Below are 23470 nucleotides of genomic sequence, written 5' to 3'. Positions count from 1 at the left end.
AACTTGTGGGTTGGGCACTCACACACTAGTCAGACATTTGTGGATTTATTGGATGATTGTTTTCTGCAGCAGCATGTTCGAGAGGCAACCAGAGAAAGTAATACTCTTGATCTGGTTATCAGCGGTGATCATTCGTGTATTAAGAATTTGCAGATAAAGGAACCACTAGGTGGCAGTGATCACAGTGTACTGATGTGGGATTTACTTAAAGATTTAATTACCATCAGGGGTAAAGGAAAGGGTTTTTGCTTCCATAAAGGTGAGTACAGTGGTCTCCGACAGTTTTTAAATTTCAAATTCTTCTCACTTAGAATTTACTGTTGGTAATGTTACCAACAGTAAATTCTAAGTGGGAAGCATTCAAGGAATTAATTGTGGAAGCTACTAAAAGTTTCATACCTATTAAAAAATATTGTTCAAGGTTTAGACCTAAATGGTTGTCAAATGAACTAATGGGACTCATAACAGAGAAGAAAAATGCGTGGGATGCATATAAATTAAATTATCAAGCGACTCAGAAGCCTATGGCAGATATAAGTTAATCTGTAATCAGGTCACAAAGGAGGTTAGGCAGGCGAAGGCAGATTACGAGAAATCCTTGGCAAAAGATGCTAAGAAAAACAGCAAGGATTTTTTACTTATGTAAACTCTAAAAGGAAGGGGGTGAATCTGATTGGTCCACTTGACATCGATGGTTCGACTGTTGATGATCCTGCTCAGATAGCAAACAAACTGAATGAGTATTTTGCATCTACATTCACACATGAGGAATTATTAAGGTTTGAAAATGGCAGAAGGTCATCAAATTGTAGCAGGATACTTAATGAATTTGTAATAACTGAAAGCAAAGTGGAGGAGAAATTGTTGAAATTCAACATAAGAAAAGCACCTGGGTTGGATGGGATCTATCCAGTTATATTAAAGGAGGCGGCAAAGCAACTAAGCAAACCCTTAGCCATAATTATGAGAGCGTCCTTGGACTCAGGGGAGAAGTTCCCACGGACTGGAAATGTGCAAATGTATCCCCAATTCACAGAGGGTGGTCGAAGGGTGACACGAGTAATTACAGACCAGTTAGTTTAACTTCTGTTCCTGGTAAAATAATGGAGTCACTGGTTAAAGATGCATTGCAGGATCATCTAGATAAGACTGCAGCAATAATTCAGACACAGCATTTGTCTTGTCTGACAAATTTGATAGGATATTATGATGTGGTTACAAAGGAACTGGATCCAAAAAATAATTTTGAAATGATATATTTGGATTTCAGGAAAGCTTTTGACACTGTTGCGCATGGAAGACTATTGTACAAATTGGAGCAGAATGGTATTAAGGGTAAGTTGCTACAATGGATAAAAGGATGGTTAAGTGGGAGAAGAGGGTGGTAATCAATGGGTGCTGCTCTTCTTGTACTAATGTTATTAGTGGAGTCCCACAGGGTTCGGTGTTAGGTCCACTGTTGTTTTGTATATTTATCAGTGATATTGATGAACGTATATCAGGCTTAATGTTGAAGTTTGCAGATGATACAAAGGTTGGCAGGGTTGTTAATGACAGTAATGGCAGTGTGCTACTGCAACAAGATCTAGATAATTTGGGCAGATGGGCTAAGAAGTGGCAACTGAAGTTTAACCTTGACAAATGCAAAGTACTGCATATGGGTAGAAGTAACCCCAGAGAAACGTACCAACTGTGTGGTACTACACTTAAGGTGGTAGAAAATGAAAAAGACCTGGGAGTAGTTGTGCAGTCAGATATGAAGTTTTCTGAGCAATGCAGACAGGCTGCCAGGGGCAGGTCATGGGGTTTTGTCAATGATATATAGGAATTTTGCTAGCAGGGAAAAGGAGGTGATTATCCCTCTGTATAAGGCAATGGTCAGGCCATGCCTTGAGTACTGCATACAAGTCTGGAGGCCTCATTTTAAGAATGATGTAGATTTACTTGAGCATGTACAGAGAAGGGCAACAAGATTGGTGAGGGGAATGAAGGGATCCTCTTACCAAGAGAGGCTTAAGTTCTGCAAATTGCAGTGGCTGGAGACTAGGCACCTGCGCGGTGATCTGATTGAGGTGTGTAAGGCCTTGAATGGGTTGAGCACGCTGAATTCTGATGGGATCCTTCCACTTGTTCAGATTACGAACCTAAGGGGGCATAAATTCAAATTAAGAAAAGACAGATGTAGATTAGATGTGCGGAAATTTTCCTTTAGCCAGCGGGTGGTTAATTGCTGGAACAAACTTCCATCTGTTGTTGTGGAAGTTGATAGGTTGAATAAATTTAAGGAGGAACTGGACAGGCATTTGTAGGGAATGGTGTGATTTTTTTTTTTTTTTTTGGCTGATGCTGCATAAGCCCATACACTTGCTTTCTTGCATCAAATGCCACTGCTACTACTACTACTACTACTACTATCTCCTATGGTTTTGTCACAGGACAGCTGTTGACAGTGAGCATGGGAAGGGGAAGGTTGCTGAATTGGCCTTTGAGTACATTCATTGTATTTTGGCCCACATCATTTGCCTTTTTATGATTCTTGTAATTGTGGAAGCAAAACGCTTCCATGCTTTCCTTTTGCTGGTCTGCCTAATACATTTTTCTTTTGCCCAAGCCTGTGTAAAGCAGATGAGTTGTTGGGAACTTCCTGAAGATGTTCCATGCTCTGTTGTACTCTTCTTTATCTGCAATACATTCATTATTCTATCACATCTTTGAGCATGCTGATATAATACATTTTCAAATGTATTTGAAAATGTATTCCAAATACATGAAATACATTTGAAGTCACATGTATTTTGTGACTTCAAAGCATGTATTTTGTGACATTTAAGGTTTTTGTAAGGTTATTTTGTTTTTTATGCTTGTTTATAAATTTTTCCGGGTATGTATTAATAAACTTTGTTCTTAAGAACCATATTGGAATAATTTGTTTATTTATTAATTTTTTTTTTTTTTTTGCGAATTAAATTCCAGCTGTAAATTATGCCTAAGGAAAGTAAAAAAGCACTGCTCAAAAGAAACTCTATTTCTCTAGAATCAAAGGTACAAATTTTGGAATGTCTTAAAAAAGGTGAAAGATATCATTTGTTGCAAAAAGTTTAAATTTAAATGAAGCAACAATTCAGACCATAAAGAAAAATGAACAGAAAATTAGAACTGTTGTTGCTGCAGGATCTTTCATTTCCGCAAATATGACAGTTCATCCCCGAGCACTAATAATTAGGGCTTACAATACCAGTCAAAATCTCAATACCGGTATTTTGGTGTTTTTAATTTATCAAACCAGTATTCCAAAAACAAATGTTTTCCTCAATAAATTTTGATGACAATTAGGTGCAAAAGGAAAAAAACAAGTACTGTAATTACTTGAATTCATTTTTTAAATAAACTTTTATTGCAATAATAAATATTCAGAAAAAAAAATCATGAAAATACAGTTATTCTAAAAACAAAAAAAATACATATTGTTACTGCAAAGTTTAGTTATGTTTAATCCTTCAGAGCTTGCACTCTTTTTCAGACAAAGAATGCTCACCTTGGGTCTCATAGACCCAATATATATATATATATATATATATTTTTTTTTTTTTTTTTTTTTTAAATTAAATAAGGTCCTAAGTTTCAAAATGAATTTACAGTGCTTTATAAAACATATATTAACTTGCTAAATCATGAAAAAAGAAAACAAAAGGTTAAACCAAAGCATTTCACATTAAAAAAATTATATAAAACTCAATTCCCATGAAAAATACAAAATAAATTATTGTAAAAATAGGCGCCTCGGTGGGCAGGATCAGCAGTGCGTAGCACATGCTTCTTGATTAGACTGAGGTTCAAGCCTGTGACCACCGAATATGGAGGATGTGGAAAGGTCAGGGAATGACCACCACATGTCCCCGGAGCAATATGGCCTTAGTTGCTAATGCTCCTAAAAACCAAATAACAAACAACATTGTTAAAAATAATTCAAACATTTCATAATATGAAATTTATTTTAAAATTCAATACATAGAAATAAAAATTTAAATTTGTAAAAAAAAAAATTGTAAAATCCTTATTCTAGCTCACAATTATACTCGTGGCATTCATTGCACAAAACATTGACGTGTTCTAAACAAGGGAATTTGTAACATTTTGAGCAAAAATATTGCATCTTCCTCGTTTCTGACTTGTAGGATGCTCTCTCTTTGTAGCCTTTCCCCAAGATTTTAGATAGTTTAGATCTTAATTCTAAAGGCAAAAAGTCTTGGATTCTGCCCTTGCCATGATATGTTCATGCACAAGTTCAAGACACAAACTCTTCAGAAAATGTCTATGTGTCGTTGCTGGGTTTTTATTTTCATAAAAAATGACATCTATTAATTCCAGCAACATTTAGTAAGTTGTAGAATACAACCATCGGCCACCTTCTAGTATTTCTTGCACAATTATATGTTGAACACATTTGATCAACAACCTCAACTCTGCCTTTGGTGACATTATAAAATGTTATTATTTCAGGTTTATGTTGCTCTCCTGTGTTCTCATCTACCTTGTCATCATTATGTAGAGTAGAAAGCAACAAAACATTATTTTTTGGTACAAAGGGTACTAGGAAAGTTTTGCAATATGACGCAACAATGAATCACAGAAAGCTGCTTGTTGCTGCATGTTGAGACATGTTCATACGTGCATAGTAGCTGCCGCGCCAAGTCGATGGACTCAGTTATTCATTAGTAGTGAGAGTGTAAAGTGCTTGATGGCATCGTGGTCACGAAATGAGATAAGGACAGTTTTGCGGTATAATTTCGTGCGTGGTTTAACCATAGACCAGTGCTTAGAAGAAATGACTCTTGCACTAGATGATGATTGTCCACATCGTACAACGATATTCAGGTGGTATAGAGAATTCCAAAGGGGAAATTTCACTCTGGAGGATTCTGAGAGGCCGGGAAGACCACGAATGTCAGTTACGGAGGAAAACGTTACTGCTGTGAGGAAAATGCTTGACGAAAACAGGCGAGTGACCTACCAACAGATAGAGGATACTTTGGGCCTAAATGCACCAGCAATTTGTTCGATTCTGCAAGATCATTTGCACGTGAAGAAACTTTGTTCTCTCTGGGTGCTGCATCAACTGACTGAAGAGCAGATGACACGACGTGTGACTTGGTGCCGGGAGATGTTAAAAAAGTTTGATAAGGGACAATCTCGGTATGTGAACAACATCGTGACAGGTGACGAGACTTGGCTGTACTATTACGATCTGCCGACCAAGGCTCAAAACAAAGTTTGGGTCTTTGATGATGACGACACACCCGTAATTGTCAGAAAATCCCGATCTGTAAAGAAGAAAATGATAGCTGTATTTTTCAAATCGAGTGGAATTGTGGAACGTGTCGTTTTGGACACGCAGAAGACAGTCACAGCTAAGTGGTATACTGAACAATGCCTGCCTAAAGTCATTGGATCTATGAAGAACCTGCGGCCAAAGTCAAGAATGGACACCTGGTACCTCCATCACGATAATGCTGCAGCTCACCGCGCCAAAGCCTGCACCGAATATTTGACCACGACAGGACTGAAACTTCTCGAGCACCCTCCCTACAGTCCAGACCTTGCTCCCTGCGACTTTGCACTGTTCCCGCATGTGAAAATGAAGCTAAAAGGGAGGCGGTTTTCCATTGATGAGGACCTTCTACGGGCTTGGGACAACGAGTGTGCTTTACTCCCTAGTGAAACTTGGCAAAACTGGTTTAAAGATTGTTTTCGGAGGATGGAGAGGTGTATTGAATGTAGAGGAAATTACTTTGAAAAAATTAAATAAACAAAGCTGTATTGCAAAACTTTCCTAGTACCCTTTGTATGTAAGAAACCAAAGTGCAGTTGCCCTGAAAAACAAATAGACTTGTCTTTTCCTTTCTCTTTTCAGTGCTTATAAAATTCTGAGGAATCTGTCGTTTGTTCTTTCTCAAAGTTCCAACTAACGTTAGCTTGTGAGAAATTAGCATTTTTTGTGCTAACTTATACCTAGTGAACCAATTGTCTACAGTTGTATTTCTACCAGTTCCTGAAATTTTGCACAAGTGTTCAACGACATCCCCAGAACTCTTACTGATTTTATATGGGCCATATTACTTGTGTAAAACTTAGATGCATCTACTAAAGCAAAAATCTTAATCCCATACTTACTTGCACACCAAATAAGTAACCACATAGGGGAGGGAGATGTACAGGCAGCCAGGGAAGCAGATTAGTTGAAAAATATCAGTAAGCTAATAGCAAGGGGTGCAATGTAGAATGAAAGACAGAATGAATGTGCTGGGCACCGAGTGAACTAGGAATTATGGTAAAAGGGCATAAGTGGCAGTTTTGGTGAAAGAAAGAGTGACCTAGTATGAAAGAAAGAGAGAGTGAATGGGAATGAGTGGAAGAGCAAATGTAATTGGCCAAAAGAATACAAAGTTAATAATAACTTACATTACTTTATATATACTAACAAACATTTACTACAACACAAACACTATCACTGCATTCTCCCCTGGCCTGCAAAAAAACTTGCAGCTAGGCCTGCACTACAACTGAAGAGTAAGTTGAGGTGCCCAGAGAGTGCAGTGCAGAAAGCAAGAGTCGAATAAATGAAATGAAAGCCAGATGAATGAATGAAAGTGTAAGTGTGTAAGAAAAAGAACACAAACCATAGATGCTACAATTAAGTACACACTAACTATAGTTTTAATTAGTATTTAAATTTACGCTACACATCAGTTCATTCCCTTTGATGTGTGAATGGAAAAAAAAATAATAATAATATATATATATATAATGGGGGAAAAAATATATATAAGAAAAAAAGTATAAAAGAAGAATGCAAGTAGAGTGAGAATGCAGATTATGAATGAGGTAAATCCCACCCCTTTGCCTGGTGGGCTCCCCACAGCCAGCTAATATGTCCCACCCCCCCAGAGCAGGGTGGGCAGTTTTACCTTCCTACCGGATTCGACGCTACATGAACATGACAACCATCACCGACAAAGACATACTGCAGCTTTGCTGCCGACACGCCATTTCGCAATCTGAACTCGGTACTCTAACCCAGTTCCCTTTAAAACCCCATCCCAGGGCAAGGGAGGGAGGGAGGGAGGGAGGAGACAGGTCTCTGGCTCCTCTCCTTCCTACTACCCCCATACTTTGCCTGGTGGGGCTCATCTCCACTGACCTCTTTGGGAATTCCTACTCTGTCTTTCCCATTCTTCTACCTGTTTTCCCCTCAGTCTTCAGTCTCCCCACCCCCCTCTCTCACTAAACTGACCAAGTACACCACTAGCAATGCCGCCAAATTCTAATCAACATCTAAATTCTGCTGCTTTATTATAAATCTCTTTTGGCCAAATTCTAGCGTTCACCTGTTTCCCCCCCCCCACTTTTTTTTCTTTTTTTTTTATTAAGGCTTTGCCGCTGAAATCCTTGGAAATTAGGTGGTGGAGCCTGCCAGAGTACTTAAATAATCTACTGGGGGCCTGACCTGCCTCCTCGTGGCAAAGTGTGGGCCCCATTAGGGGCCTAACGGCTAAATGTTATTATTTGGTTTGTTATTTGGTTTTTTTTAGGAGCATTAGCAACTAAGGCCATATTGCTCCGGGATATGCGGTGGTCATTCCTTGACCTTTCCGCATACTCCGTATTTGGTGGTGACGGGCTCGAACCCCGGTCTAATCAAGAAGCATGTGTTACGCACTGCTGCTCCTTCCCACCTGGCTACGGAGGTGCCCAACGGCTAAATGGTCAGAGAAACAACAGAACATAATGCTACACAACGGACCATTCCCCACACACTTTTTAAATCTTTGGCCTCCACAGAGTTCCATGTCACTTTTGAATACAATGCAGAGATGGGAGAAACCCCTGATGCCGTCAGACAACTAACACACGACGCTTTTACTTACTTGGTTTACTAGGGATATATTGCCTAAAGCTGCACCTACCTCGGAATGATTTGCTTCAAGCTTTTCATCAACCGTTACATATTCTGACACTGAAAAGGTATACTTACAGTTCTGCACAAATATTTCAAATGCTTCTTTAATTAATAATAATAGACACCTCCATAGCCAGGTGGACAGGAGCAGCAGTACGTAGCACACGCTTCTTGATTAGACCGGGGTTCGAGCCCATGCCCACCAAATACGGAGGATGCGGAAAGGTCAGGGAATGATCACCGCATATCCCCGGAGCAATATGGCTTTAGTTGCTAATGCTCCTAAAAAAACCAAAAAATCTGTGGCCCACAAATAAATTTTGCCTTCCAACTTCACATGGCTCCAGCTAGGTACAAAAGCCCTATCAATGCTTTCATTTCTTCTTTTGAGATATATTTTGTGTCTCTTTCCATTCCAAAATGGCTTTTTACGTACTCAGTGTATTTGTTGGTGTTCTCAACTATTATTGTGAGAATGTCTTCACTGATGAAATGGCTCCAGCATTCTATTGGACTTTTGCTAGCTTTGGCTTCTCCTTTTATACCTGACTGTTGCATTACAGTGTTATGGGATAGAGTTCTCAGAGCTGAATTTGGTTTGACCTTTCCCAACAAAATAAGAATCTATTTCTATTTGTTCAACTTCTTCGTCACTAGAAATTTTCTGCTCAGTATCTGTTTCTTCTAGCCTGCTCTGTAAGCAGTCTTCTTTGAGCTCTTCCTCCTCAAAAGATTCATCTGATTCAACTTCAAGGGTTTTTAACATATGTCTAAGTTGTTCAGCATCTCTTACATTGGATGGATTCATGGTTAGGAGATTTTGAAAATTAAAACTTCATGGTAATAGAATCTGGAAAAAGAGAAACATGATTTGTGACAAATGTTAAACAATAAAATAGTCAATAGAAGAACATAAAATAATTTTTAAGTTCTTAAAAAATGTAGCATCAATGCTCGCACTGGGTCTCTGAGACCAAGTTTTAAAACTCTTAGTCTGCAAGAGAACACGTTTTCACTACTCATTTCACTAGAAGATAGAATTTTGGGAAGGTATTGGAAATTGCACCGTTGTCGCAAAATTCTTTCACCAAGAAAATCAAATATAAAAATGACATGAGTCTGTTGGACCCAGTGCGAACTCTTAAGAAACATAAGCAATCAATAGTATGATCGTTTAAAATGGATCTAATTTTGGTACATGTTTGATTAGTGGCAGAAAACGCCCTTTCGGATTCTATGCTGGTACTATTGTACTGAGATAAATCTAGTCTATCTCAGTCCATATTTTCTAGACTTTGAACTTTTCTTAGCAAAAATAGTTAAAAGTATTTTAATGAAATACTTTTAACTATTTCTAACCCAAGTTTATCTTTTAAAATCTCATTGGAGTCAGGCAATTTCTTATTTTGGAAACAATTTGCAGAACACTGATGTTTTGTTTCATGTTGGTCTTCCAAGGTTGAATTATGTTTATCATTTGAAGGAGAAAGATGTTTTATTAAGCGTCATTTTCACTACAGTATCTATACTGAGTCTGGGAGAGAGCAAAGAGTGGGGATAAGGAATAAAGAAGAGAGCAAAGAGTGCAGTTAAGGAATTCTTCACATATAAATGCAAAGAAGAGAAAGACAAATCAAATCAAACTCATATGTAATTACATGGGATAGTATTACATACCTCAACTGATGTTACAGATGAACTCAGCAGTTACTTTGCATCGATATTTATAGGAAAAAACCCTTTGTGTCAATGAGATATTATGGGAGTGAAGCTGGAAAAAAAAAAAATGTAATTAATGATGTTGAAATTTCAAATGATTATTTAATGAGAAAACTTTCAACGAGTAAGGCTCCTGTGGTTGATGGCATATACCCTATAATCTTAAAGGCGGCGGCAAGTGAGTGCATTGAACCATTAAGGCTAATTACGAGAGCATCACTGGATTCAGGAGAGAGATTCCATTGGATTTGTGTAAATTGGAACATAAAGGCGGTTCTAGGGATGTAATGGGAAATTACCGACCTGCCATTCTAACTTCGGTAGTAGGGAAAATCATGGAGACTATGATCAAGGGTAGAATTCAGGATCACTTAGATAGAAATGGAATTCTGAAGGATACTCAGCACGGTTTTGTAAAGGGAAAATCATGTTTAACAAATCTCATTTTGACAGGGTCACCCGTGAGCTGGATTTAGGGAATAATTTTGATATTGTTTATTTAGATTTCAGCAAAGCATTTGACTCAGTCTCACATGAGTGGTTACTTTATAAGTTTGGAAGAGGCTGGAATCATTGGGAAAATCCTTAGATGGATAGCACGATGGCTTGAGGGCACCAGGGAGAGGGTTGTGACAAATGGTTATTCCTCAGATTGGGTTAATGGCTTTGGCTTGCTTTTTTCTATTCATACATTTTATGTGTGATTTAATCCCTGTTTTGTTTAAAAATAAAGTAAAATAAAATAATGAAACTACAGCATTTGTTGCACCAGCAAAAAATAAAGAAAATTATTATGTTAAATTGATTTATATTTATTTTTCATAATAAAAAATAATAATTAAATTATAAAAAAAATAAACCACCTATTTGTTTTCCTCCTTACATACCACAGTGACTAAGTTAAAAAGGGTAATTATATATATATATACAGGGTCCGGCAGAATGATCTGATGGTTTTGTTTTGACTGCGAAAAAGAAATGTCGTCATATTCAAACTTTTAATGTCATTGTATAGAGTAATTATTACAATTTTACTTAAAATATTTTACTTCGTCTTAAAAACTACATCATCCAAATGTTTTCCCTCTTTTCTCACACACTCATGTAGCCTCACTCTGAAGTTTGTCATCACTCGCCAGGTCATTTCCTGTGGTATTGCTGCGATTTATTGTTGGATAGCATCCTTCAGTTCATCAATAGAAGTTGGTCTGCTTTTAAGCACTATTTTTGAGGTAGCCCCAAAGAAAGAAATTGCACACTGAAAGGTTGGGTGCCACCTCCATAACCAGGTGGGAAGAAGCAGCAGTGCGTAGCACACACTTCTTGATTAGACCGGGGTTTGACTCTGTCACTACCAAATACAGAGGATGCAGAAAGGTCAGGGAATGACCACTGCATATCCCGGAGCAATATGGCCTTAGTTGCTAATGCTCCTAAAAATCAAATAACAAACATAACAAGCAAGGTTGGGCAATTGCACTGGCCATGGAAAGTCGCCATGATGTGAAACGAGACACCCAGAGAAGAATTCTCTGATAACATCCATAGAAGCTCTTGCCGTATGGGCGGTGGCACCATCTTGTTAGAACCAAATAGGCTGATCTCCAAATTCGTTGAGCTTCGGTCTTAAAAGTCACGCAACGTTTGCACATATCGATTCGAAGTCACTATCACCACATGATTGTCCTCCTCAAAAAAGTATGGGCCTCTGAGTCTGTAGTTTGAAATTTTACAACAAACAGTCACACGTTCACTGTGACCGTTTAGTGTGGACGTTGGTGAAGTTCCTGCGGGTTAGTGTCGGACCAATAACAAAAATTTTGCTTATTTACACATCCTGAGAGGTGAAAATGAGCTTCAACACTGGAGAGAACAACGATGTTGGCTTTGACATTTTCGAGAGTGGCCTCACAAGCTGCTCTGTGGGAAACACAGTCATTTGCATTTAACTCCTGTACAACCATCAATGTGTACAGATGAAACTTCAGATCTGCATGTAAAATTCGCCTTGCGCTTCGATCCGAAATCCCTAGCGCTTGAACATGCTTTGCAGCTGAACGACGTGGAGAACGCTTTACGGCTAACTTGACGGCTTCAATGTTTTCATCCAGGAAATTTCTGAAATTATATGTGTATAATTTTTCTGGTTCCATAACACTGCAGGCAATCATGATAGATAATTTCACAGATTTCACTGTACATTGTAGTATGTGTCACTGAATTGTATTGGTAGTTGTGTGCTTGCTAAAATTGAAGTGAATTTAAATATTATTACCCTTTTAAGTGCTCTTTGTTTGGTATTCCAGCTGGTTTTCCAGGCCCCCAGTGGCGTGAATTTGTTTACAGCACCAACTCCATAATTGTGCTAGACAGTTTAGTTAATCCACTCTTGCTGTACCTGAAGGAGGATTATTTGTAGTACAGATGCACTTTTCATTGGATTGGATCTGCTGGTCCATGTGACAAATGGCCAATTTAGGTAGGTCACTGCACTGGGCACCTCTGGAACCTTTTTTGGGGGGGGGGGCTACATGACCAGTGTCAGCAACACTATTTCCTTTCATTTCATTTGCAAGATTTGTGGAACATATACTCTTTGTATAGCTCTATTAATCCCACTATGCTGCATGCTTTCTGCCACATACTTTGAATAGGTCCAAACTTGTATTATGGCCGTCTGTCATGATCCTGGGGTTAGTGTTGCATAACTTCTAAAATGTGCTAACAGTTTTTTCTTCTATAATGTTAATTTTATTTTTGAGACTTTAAGAAATTATGCAGGGCACTCCTTTTACTGAGGGCCTTTCAGTAAGCATAGATCAGTGAAGTTACTGTTATCCTTGAAAGCATATTTTGTAATCTAGATTTCTATAATGACCACTCTTAATCATGTGAATATTAAGATAGTTTATTTAGCTATTAACTAAATCACTGTACATTAAGATTGCGTTTCGGGAACCTTGCTGGAACCCATCCTCAGACCATACATAGGCTTGCCAGCCTCCTGCTTGCTGAATGTTTCAATTCCAACTGCACTATGAACTTGAGACATTCAGCAAGCAGACTGGCAACAGCCTATGTGTGGTGTGAGGTTGGGTTCCGTAAAGGTTCTTGAAACGTTACCTTAATGTTTATTAACTAATTGTGATTTAGTTAATAGCTAAATAAACTATCTTAATATTCATGTGGTAAAGAGTGATCATTATAGAAATCTAGATTCCATGGAAAAACTTTAATGGATCCTACACATATCATATTCTGCTAACTTGAAGTTGTGTTATCTACATTACAGCATTATTTAAAGTTCTGAAAGGCATTTGAACTGGCATAAAAAATATGTATAGCAGTTTCCAAACAGGCATACATATTCTTATATAGAAAATTTTGTAACAGCATTTTAATTCCTGTATCTCATTTTTCCTTTGTGTTTTGTAAAAAAAACCAAACTTTTTTTTTTAATGTGAAGTTTTCATTTTTGAAGAAAATGAATACCAATATTCACCTTTATAATATACAGATCTCATTATTCCTTGATGTTTTTTGTGATTTAAGGGTTGTAGTTTAAAATTTTTTTAATGAGAAATTTTCATTATATTCCTGACTTTTTTTTAAGAAAATTAATAACAATATTCACCATTTTAATATCTAGATCTCATTATTCCATGGTGTTTTTTGTGATTTAAAGTTTATAGTTTGAAACTTCTTTTTTTTTTTTTTATGAGAAATTTTCATTGTATACCTGACTGTTACAATTTCTTTTTCTCCTAGTAAATTTTCTCAGGATGAACATGTTGTGAAATTTTTTGTCCCTGTATTTGAACCACTCCCCCCGCAGTACTTCATAAGAATTGTTTCAGACAGGTGGATTGGTAAGTGTGACTTTTTTCCTGATTATAATTATTAACTGTGAATGCATGCATGATCCATTAAATAACCAATGGAAATATCTTGTTGCAGTGCTATCCATCCCAATAATTAAATAAATTTTTGCAAGCAATATGGAGAGTGTAAATTAAGTTTTCTTTCATAAAAAAATTCAAGAATACATTCAATGAAAAAAATACATTCAAGAATTTGTGTTCAAATTTGGAATTTAATTTTGCTCAAATGTTACAGTATGCAGTAGTCAAGATGCAGCCTAGCCATTGCCTTATACAACAGGATAATCACTCCTTATTCCTATTGGCAAAATTCCCATATATATATATATATCATTGACAAAACCCTGTGGGCTGTTCTGTCAGTCTGTTTGCACTGCTCAGAGAACTTTATATCTGACTGCATAATTATCCTCAGATCTTTTTCATTCTCCCCTACTTCGTGTGTGGCACCATTAGTACGTTAATCTGTGATTACCGCTAGCCATATGAAGTACCTCGCAGTTCAGTGTTAAACTGCAGCTGTCACTTCTCGGCCTATCTGCCTAATTTATCTAGACATGGTTGCAGTAGCATACCACCCGTGAACCTTCATATCATCTGAAAACTTAGACATTACACCTGATGCCTTCATAAATATTATTAATAGATATTGAAAACAACAAGTCCAGTGCTGGACCCTTGGGGACTCCACTAATAACATTAGTTCAAGAAGAGCAGTGCCCATTGATAACAACTCTCTGTTTTCTCCCGTTATCCATAGCAGTAGCTTGCTCTTAATGCCTACACTGTTATGCAACAACTCAATGACAAAAATAATAAACACATTTCTGTTAAATTTATTTCGTGAATAATCAATATTTTCTTTTGATTACGATTGCAGAGGATGGTTCTTTTCATTCTCTAACAAATGAACATACATGTAGTAGCTTAGGAAATGCAGCAAATGTTATATTCTAAAAAGTAAATACAGCCATGAATCTTGTGGACAAAACCAGGGAAATCCCAGCACAAATAAAGGCAAAAGTTATTGAAGATGTTCCTGCTATAGTGCAAGATATTCTTCCAAATAGTAATGTTATGTGCAGAAATGTACAAAGGAGGAGAATCAAAACTTTAAGAGCACCAGCCAATACAGAATCTCGTGAGGCAATAATTACACTTGAGTATTCCCATTATGAGTACAGTCTGAAAAATTTTCAGCATTTTCTTCTAGCAGATTCAGGAAGAGACCAGTCTGACCTGCAATGCATCCTGGTATTGGGTAGGGAATATCATTCAACGTGGAGTGAACATATGAAGGAATTACTTATGGATAGCACTTCTGTGCTCTCTCTCCTCTTTTTTCTCAAATTTTCGTCATACTAGCTAGAAAATATGGAGGTGCAGTTTTTCCTATATTGTTTTGTTTGCTGCCTGATAAAAGAGCTGAAACATATATAAAATTTATTTAACATGATATGCTAAATAAATTCATTTAATTAAAATTCTTCAGAAATACTTGGCATCGTGCCATATTCTAGGAAGATACAATACAGGTGTCAACTTTGCATTACGTTCAAAAATGATCACATCTATTGCATTTGTTCCCCAAGAAGACATTATTCATGCAATTACCAGTCTAGAAAATTATTTACCAGAAGAGTTTGAACCAAATTTAGAATGGACATGTCAGAAGCAATGGTACAAGAGTTGAATCAACATTTCCCTTAATATTTGATCTGTATACCAATGAACATTAAGTGAAAGTGATAGAACAAACAATTTCATCTTGTTGTGGTAGTGGATGGTTTGAATACATTCAAGGAAGAACTAGAGAAAAATTCTTGGAGGGTATGGATGGGAGAGGTGTGTAGTGTTGGTTTGTTGTTTTTTTTTTTTTTTTTTTTTTTGCTGATGCTATATAAGCTTGCTTTCTTGCATCATTTGCCACTACTACTACTACTACTACTACTACTACTACTACTGCTACTACTATTTCATGCCATTCCCAAAATGTGAACTGTATCGAATGAAGACTCCAATGTGCAATCAATAAAATAGATCGGTGGATGTCAGAGTGGCTGTCACCTCTCCGAACAGAAAACTATTGTTAGTACATTTCTGCAAAAAACATAAGCTACATCCTGAACCTGAATTATGACTGAGAACTCATCCTATAATGCTCTCTGACAATGTCTGTTTCTTAGGTCTAACACTAGACATCCAATGTGCAAAAACACATTGGAGTTTGGATCGTGGATAAAAAACAGAAATGACTGTACTGTAGATGTGGAAATGGTCTTTCCTACTTTCACTATTTCTACATCATTCCCCTGGAGCAATATGGCCTTAGTTGCTAATGCTCCTAAAAAACCAAATAACAATAACATCATTCCCAGTAGAGTGCAGCATGTATACTGCCAAACTTAAGCTTAACTTTCTGAAACACAATGAAGATCTGAACATCTGCAGAAAAAAGATGAATATTCTTATAGTACAGGGTGGCAGCAAAATAAGCTTGACCATTTAAAAAAAAAATCATAACTTTTTTAGTTCTTTTTAGGTTTGTAATTTTTTGTGTTTATCTTAACCCTTAGAGAATTTAATTATGGAGAGGTACACAATTGCTCAGCGGACCAAAATAGTCACAATGTTCTTGGAAAGCAATCGATCAGTAGTTCTAATGCAACAAGAATATAGACAATTTTATAATGTTCATGAGGCACCAAGTAGGAACACAATTTACACTGCGGTTTGAAATTTTGAAGAAAGGAGAACTGTTGCTGATGCCAGACACACTGGAAGACCTCGTAATGGTTGATCAATGGAAAACATTGCATGTGTATGGGAGAGCATTGCAGATCAACCCCAAACATCAACCAGAAGAGGCCCTGCTCAATTGATGATCTCTCGTCGCTCGCTACAGTGAATTTTGCTTAAGAACTTGCATCACTTTCCATACAAAATTCAATTAGTCCAAGCCCTTCGTCCCGAAGACAAGCAAGCACATCTGAAATACACCCATGCCTTCATAAACCTTGCAAAAAATGATGAGAATTTCATTTCAAATTTGACAATGAGTGACGAAGCACATTTTCAGTTAAGTGGCTTTGTTAATAAACAAAACTGTTGATTTTGGAGCAGTGCAAACCCAAGAATAACTCACCAGAGACTGTTGCATCCAGCTAAGGTAACAGTTTGGTGTGCCGTAATAGCCGAACGCATCATTGGACCTTATTTCTTCAAGGATGATGATGACGGTGTAGTTCAGACAGTCAATGGAGAGTGCTATAGGACAATGGTTGAAAATTTTTTGATGCCACAGCTACCGGAAGACCACATTATGTGGTTCCAACAAGATGACACCATGACTCATACCGCTCGAGCCACAATGGACCTCCTAGGGCAGAATTTTCCCAATCGCATTATTTCGAAAAATGGTGATGTGAGGTGGCCACCACGCTCACCGGATTTGGCCACCCCAGAGTTTTTTCGTTGGGGCTATCTCAAGAATAAAGTGTATGCCAATAACCCCCAAACCATAGTGGCCCTAAAAGAGAACATCCTGCATGAGATAACTACAATATCTCCTGAAACTCTGAGAAATGCCATGAGAAGAGCACATGTTTGCGAGCAAGAAGGGGGTTAATTTAGCCTATATTATTTTTCAAATATGATGTAAAAAATTTCCAAGAATAAAGCTTTCATTCACCATTTAGATAGTTCATTTATTACATTTCATTCTAAAGTACAAAGAAAACAAACTGTTCAGCTTATTTTGCACCACCTTGTAATATCAGCTATGGCATGGAGTGCAAGTAGATACACCTTGCTTCACTTGTACCAAACACTTCTTAGATCTAAACTGGACTATGATGCACTTGGACATTCCGAATATCTCCCGTTTAAAGTTTACATGGGATATTTGCTCCTCTTCACTTTAGGAGAAAATTACTACTACTAACTTAAGTAGCAAAAATACAAAGCCAACCATCCCATCACATATAGCCATATCTCTTTGACCCCCAGTTAAAAATGAACTATAGTAATAAGTTCAGAGAAAATAAGGCTGCAAGAGCTAACAGAACACTGGAATGTTTAACTAGATAATGTATTCCAAGAAACTTCTGAACCAGATTCTCTGGTTCAAAAGTTTCTTTCTCAGAAGAATTGTCTTTCCTGCTTTCATTATTTCTACATCACTCCCAGTAGAGTGCAGCATGTACTGCCAAACTGTATACAGTTAAATTAGCCCTTGATCATGTGAATGTTTTTCCTCCTCCACAGGTCATAATTTCGACAGATTTCCTTAGTGTGGTGACTGCACTATGATGCAAATCTCCACCTTCCCATCTGGTTATGAAACATTTAATTCTAGTTGATTCAGCACAATGCAACTTCCCAATCAGTGAAATTCTTTTAGGTTCTAGAACATAGTAGAATTCCTGGTAATGAAAATGCAGATGAAGCTACTAAACATACTGATAGTCAGTGTTATGCTGCTGCTGCTGCTGTTATTGTTCTTGTTGTATTATGGTAGTTACTGGTGCTACTTAGGCCATATTGCATCTCACAAAGTAATTGGATTACATTATGAAAACTGCCTGGGAACCAGTTAGAAACAGTCATACATTTGAATTTGTTTTAAATAGAAAAATAATTCGGAGAGATTTGCTTCTTTACCTATGATGCAGTTGAGTGACAAAAGCTTCTTGCAGATCTGAAAGGAAACTGAAAGAAGTGCATTGGGCATTGTTGAATAACCTACATTCAGCGAATATATACTTTACTCTAAGTGATTTGAACAGTGTGTACACTGCAGAGAATAATTTCCTACAAGCAGAAAGTGATATGTGAGATGAATAAGATCTATTCGGGTTATGGCTAGGATTTCATCTTCTTTTCTATTTTTACGGAGGGTAGAAGTCCGTACTTGTGGAACAGCTTCTTATTTGTTTGCATTTTTCATAGAAGTGTCCATTGTTCTATCATATTCTCTGTATATTGTGTCCATAATCAGGATAAGGGATTAGATCATTTGTTGAGGCTATACTGGAGTAATGCTTAGCAGAATCATCTGCACATTTATTTCCTGGAATACCATCATGGCCTGGGATCAAAGAGAAGATAACAGTTTACTGATGAGTTAGCATTAGTAGTGGCATATGATGCATAAAAGCACGCTTATACAGTGTCAGCCAAAAAAAAAAAAAAAACTTCCCATCACCCATCCATTCACTCGAAAGGTTTATCCAGTTCTTCCTTGAATATATTTAAGTTATCAACTTCCACAACTACAAATTGAAGTTTGTTCCAGCAATAAACCATTCGCTTGGGTAAAGGCATTTTCCACCAATCTACTCTGTAACTGTCTTTCCTCAATTTGAATATGTGCCCCAAGTGCATAATCTGAGCAGAAGGACGAATCCCGTCAGCATTGCGGTTGCTCAGACCATTCAAAGTCTTAAACACCTCAGTCAGATCACCTCGCAGATGCCTAGTCTTTAGATGCTACAGTTTGCAGAACTTAAACCTTTCTTGGTAAGAGAAACCCTTTGTTCCCTTCACAAATCTCTTTGCCCTTCTCTGCACTTGCTCCAGCAGCTCTACATCCTTCCTAGAATAAGGCCTTCAGACCTGTATACAGTACTCAAAGTGTGGCCTGACCATTGCCTTATACAAAGGGATAATCACCTCATTATCCCTGCTAGCAAAGTTCCTGTATATCACTGACAAGACCCCATGAGCTGCTCTGGCAGCCTGTCTACACTGCTCAGAAAACTTAATATATGACAGCACAGTTAACCCCAGATCTTTTTCATTTTCCACTATCCTGAGTTAGTACTGCACAGTTGGTACATTTCTCTGGGGTTACTGCTATCCACATGCAGTACTTTAAATTTATTATTAAACTTCAGTTGTCACTTCTCAGCCCATCTGCTCAACTTTTCTAGATCCTGTTGCAGTAGTGTACTTTCATTACTATCATTAACAACCCTGCCAACCTTCATCTCATCTGCAAATGTGAACATTAAGCCTGTTATAACTTCGTCAATATCATTGATAAATATGCAAAACAACAATGGGCCCAGCACCGAGCCCTGGGGGACTCCACTAATAACATTAGTTCATGGATGCAGCACCAGTGTGTGATTCAGCACGGAAAACAGCTCTGAAATGGCTGGACCTTCAGACCTCACATAATCACAACGCATTGCATATAGTTACTGGCACCTATCGTACCTCTCCCGTATATAGTCTCTATGCTGAAGCCTACGAACCACCTTTAACTCTTAGGCGACAACAACTTGCGTTGAATTATACATTTAAAATAAAATCTATGCATGGACACCCTACTTAGGGACCCTCTTTGATCCATGTTGCAGAAACATATACCAGAATTATACCAGAATCGTCAACAAGCAAATCGACCCCTGGGAATTAGAATGCAAGACTTTTTAGCAGTACATAACCTTAATATAGACAGATTGGCACACACGCTACTTCACACTCCTCCGCCATGGGATTTTCATATCCCGATATGCGACTTCTCCTTTCAGAAATGGAATAAAAAAGTGATACCTGCAACAGTCTTCCAACAGTTACATGCAGTGTATAGAATTCAATTTCCTGACTATATTCCAATATATGCTGATGGTTCAAAAACACACACTTTAACACAACAACTACCGAAAGAGTGCAGTGTATACACAACAGAATTATATGCAATAAAAATAGCCTTAACGCATGCACAAGATAAGCATTACACGAGAAGTGTAATATATACCGATTCCTTGAGTTCCTTACAAGCCATGCAAAATATAGGTACACCAGAACACACAATCCTTTGGCACATATGGCAAATACTAACTGACTGCACCAGAAATGTACAGGATACACTTTTCTGCTGAATCCCAAGACATACAGGGATTGCTGAAATGAAGCAGCAGACAAGTCAGCAAAAGAAGCCATATTACAGATTGGAGAAGATATATCAGTGCTGTATATACTGATTACAGGCCTGCGATGGTGTACTTGCCAGTTGCAATGGCAAGAAACTTGGAATCAGCAAACTGCAAAGGAATTATACCAAATAAAGCCAAATATTGAAAACTGGATTTCTAGTACATGTAGCTTGAGAAAAGAAGACACAGCACTGGCCAGGCTAAGAATCGGGCATACCCATATTAGGCAATCGCCAACCGGGCTAGCCGGGTGAGTAAAGTGCCTGCCTGGCAACCCATAGTTGTGGGTTCGAATCCCGCCTCGGGCTTGGATCAGAGAAAATGCAAAAACTTTGCGAGGTGCAATATGGCCACAGAAGCCGATACGCCAACAGCTAACAAAAATAAAAAATAAAATTATGCACTCATTTTTGTTGCGAGCAGAAAAATCACCACGATGCCAGACTTGCGACACTATCCATTCAGTCCAACACATATTAATAGACTGTCCTGCATATGCAAATTAATGCAAACAAGCTTTCAAAGATATTTATGGGACACGTGACACCATTACCCTAAGGGCAGAAACACTATTATCACTTCACGAGACTTCACTCGTATACATATCTAACATCAAATGTGGGGGCGGGGTCTATATCTACCAACAGTTTATTGCTCGGAGACGTAGTGTTCTAATTGGCTGTATTCACAAGATAACACGTTGGGCTTCAAGGCCGAATGACATTATCAAGAAGTCAGATTTTTCTGTTCGAACAGAAATTTTGTTAGGCGTGACCGCGTGACAAGGAATATGGAGGAAATGCTAATAGAAAATTAAATTATAAGTAAATAATCTGTTTTCACCGCACAAGTAAGAATATCTGAAAACAAATAAAAACAACATTAAGGATGTTGATCCTGTGCCTATTCCGAAGCATCCTCCACTTCGACCAGCTACTCAGCATACTCACCGCAAATGTCCAGTCACAGTGATGCTCAAAAATGGCCAAAGGAGGAAAATAGACCAACAGAATTACAAATTAAGAGGATGAACTAGTCAATCATTTCAATTTGCACAACTCATAACAGTTTCTTACAAGTTCAATTTTTACGGTCGAGAAGTAGTTTTTTGTTGTTATTAAATTTCATTAAAATTTGTGTTTCAACTTTCCTTTAACATATAACTAATTTTTCTTTAGCGCTGCTTGAATTTCAAAATTGCGTATTTTACCCTTGAATGTCCCTTAATTTATTATCCCTTAATACAGTATAGGAAATTAAATTCTTCTTTATTCATCCATAAGTACATCCTAAAACGATTTTCATCTTCAAGTCCTGCAGTAAATGATGAAATTCGCTTTTTTCTGTTCTCTTCCAGTTGATGTCATGTATCCATTGCATACTCTTTTGTTTTCTTGGCTATAAGAGAAGCACGTGCATTTTCTAAATATTCTTCAAAATCTGAAGAGGATGATGAAATGTGGCAATTCATTTCGCTTCAGCTTTCCTCAAAGAGAATGACACGTATACAACGTACAGGTTGCCCTTTTGGAAGTATAATAAAATTTCCAAGATACCCCTTTTTTAACATTTGAAGTGGGGAATTTGAAAAAAGCAGAAATCATTAAAACAACCTGTTGAGATGATTATTTAGGAAGAAAGAATTAACTGATGATAAAGTTGCTGTTGAAATGCACCCTTAAAGACTCAAATACGACATTCTATCCTATTTACAGAGAGGGTTGTAGAATATTTATACAGTAAACCCCCGCGAAAAGCGGGGGGTTACGTTTCTGAGAAATGCCGCGAATACTGAGTTATGGCTCCCATAGAAATAAAGGGGTTCCGTTCCGACGTATGAAATATATAAGAAAAACTAGTCTAAAATTTTGTCTATGTATGTATTATATGTACCTTCATAATATGACTATGTACATAGTGAAATGCAAGCATGTGGAATCGAAATGAAAATAAGAAACAATTTAATATTAAATGTAATATTTATTATAAATTTCAAACAGATCTTTCAAACCAGTGCCTTTGCTAACTAAAAAACTTATCCTGCCGGTGCTATCACCAGTTTCGCTAAAGTGTTGATAAAGGAGTTTTGCCTTTTCACGAATGATGGGTGAACTTAACGGAATTTTATTTTGAGTTCGGTCTTCTCTCCACAGATTTAAAGCCTTTTCCATTTTTTCTAATTTAACATCACGAGTTACAGAGCAAATTTTTGAAGCAATTAGCGCGTTTTCATGGACACTACGGCGGATATTTTCTTCCGATTTTTTGATTGATCGTACCGTTGATTCATTGATTTTATAATGTTTTGCCACTGAGGAGACACTTTCACCATTAGAAATTTTGTCTAATAACTCAATTTTATTCGCTAATGTTTTATTTATTTATTTATTTCGTATGATGTGATCAATACACGAAGGAACCAGTTTTTTTTCTTGCTTCCTTCGTGTATCGTGGCCAGGATATCCAACCAACCGGTTGGTTCGGCACCATCGTGATATCCAGCCCAAGGCGGGAATCGAACCGCGACCTTTGGGTTGCCAGGCAGGCACTTTACCTACCCGGCTAGCCCGGTCGGCATTCACTAATGTCATCACCTTCTTTGATCTTTTCACATTTCCCTTGTTATTCGTAGCCTTATTTTTGTACGGGTTAGAAAGAACTTGTCCACAATAAAGTCACTTTCTTCCTTTAACACACTCGAAAAAGTCTGTTTTACACTGCAAAAGGATAGATTTATCACTTTTGTAAGCATATCAATTTATAAATTGATAAATTTATTCAATTTATAAGCATATAAATTAAAAGCAAACAATGAAACCTTCCATAACAAGCGCATAACACAAACACATACTGAACAAAGGATTAGCGAGAAACATCCATGCTGCGATTTTGTTACCCTTCTTCCCCCACCCACTGATCGTTGCTTTGACCCGGAAAGATAATTTTGGCCACGCCCATGTTTTTTTATG

General features: G+C 37.5%; 1 protein-coding gene across 1 annotated transcript in view; it reads left to right on the top strand.

Moving 5' to 3' along the window:
- Window positions 1-23470, top strand: part of Brr2 (U5 small nuclear ribonucleoprotein l(3)72Ab) — a 570943-nt gene that overhangs the window by 336371 nt on the left and 211102 nt on the right. The window contains exon 27 of the mRNA XM_090384330.1: window positions 13445-13545. Coding sequence (XP_090240456.1) covers window positions 13445-13545 — 101 coding nt within the window. The remainder of the gene's footprint in view (window positions 1-13444; window positions 13546-23470) is intronic.

Source organism: Mastigoproctus giganteus, chromosome 11 (genome assembly GCF_048544385.1).
Source record: "Mastigoproctus giganteus isolate SK-2022 chromosome 11, ASM4854438v1, whole genome shotgun sequence".
Classification (NCBI taxonomy): Eukaryota; Metazoa; Arthropoda; class Arachnida; order Uropygi; family Thelyphonidae; genus Mastigoproctus; species Mastigoproctus giganteus.
This window is presented reverse-complemented; position numbering and strand designations above follow the sequence as displayed.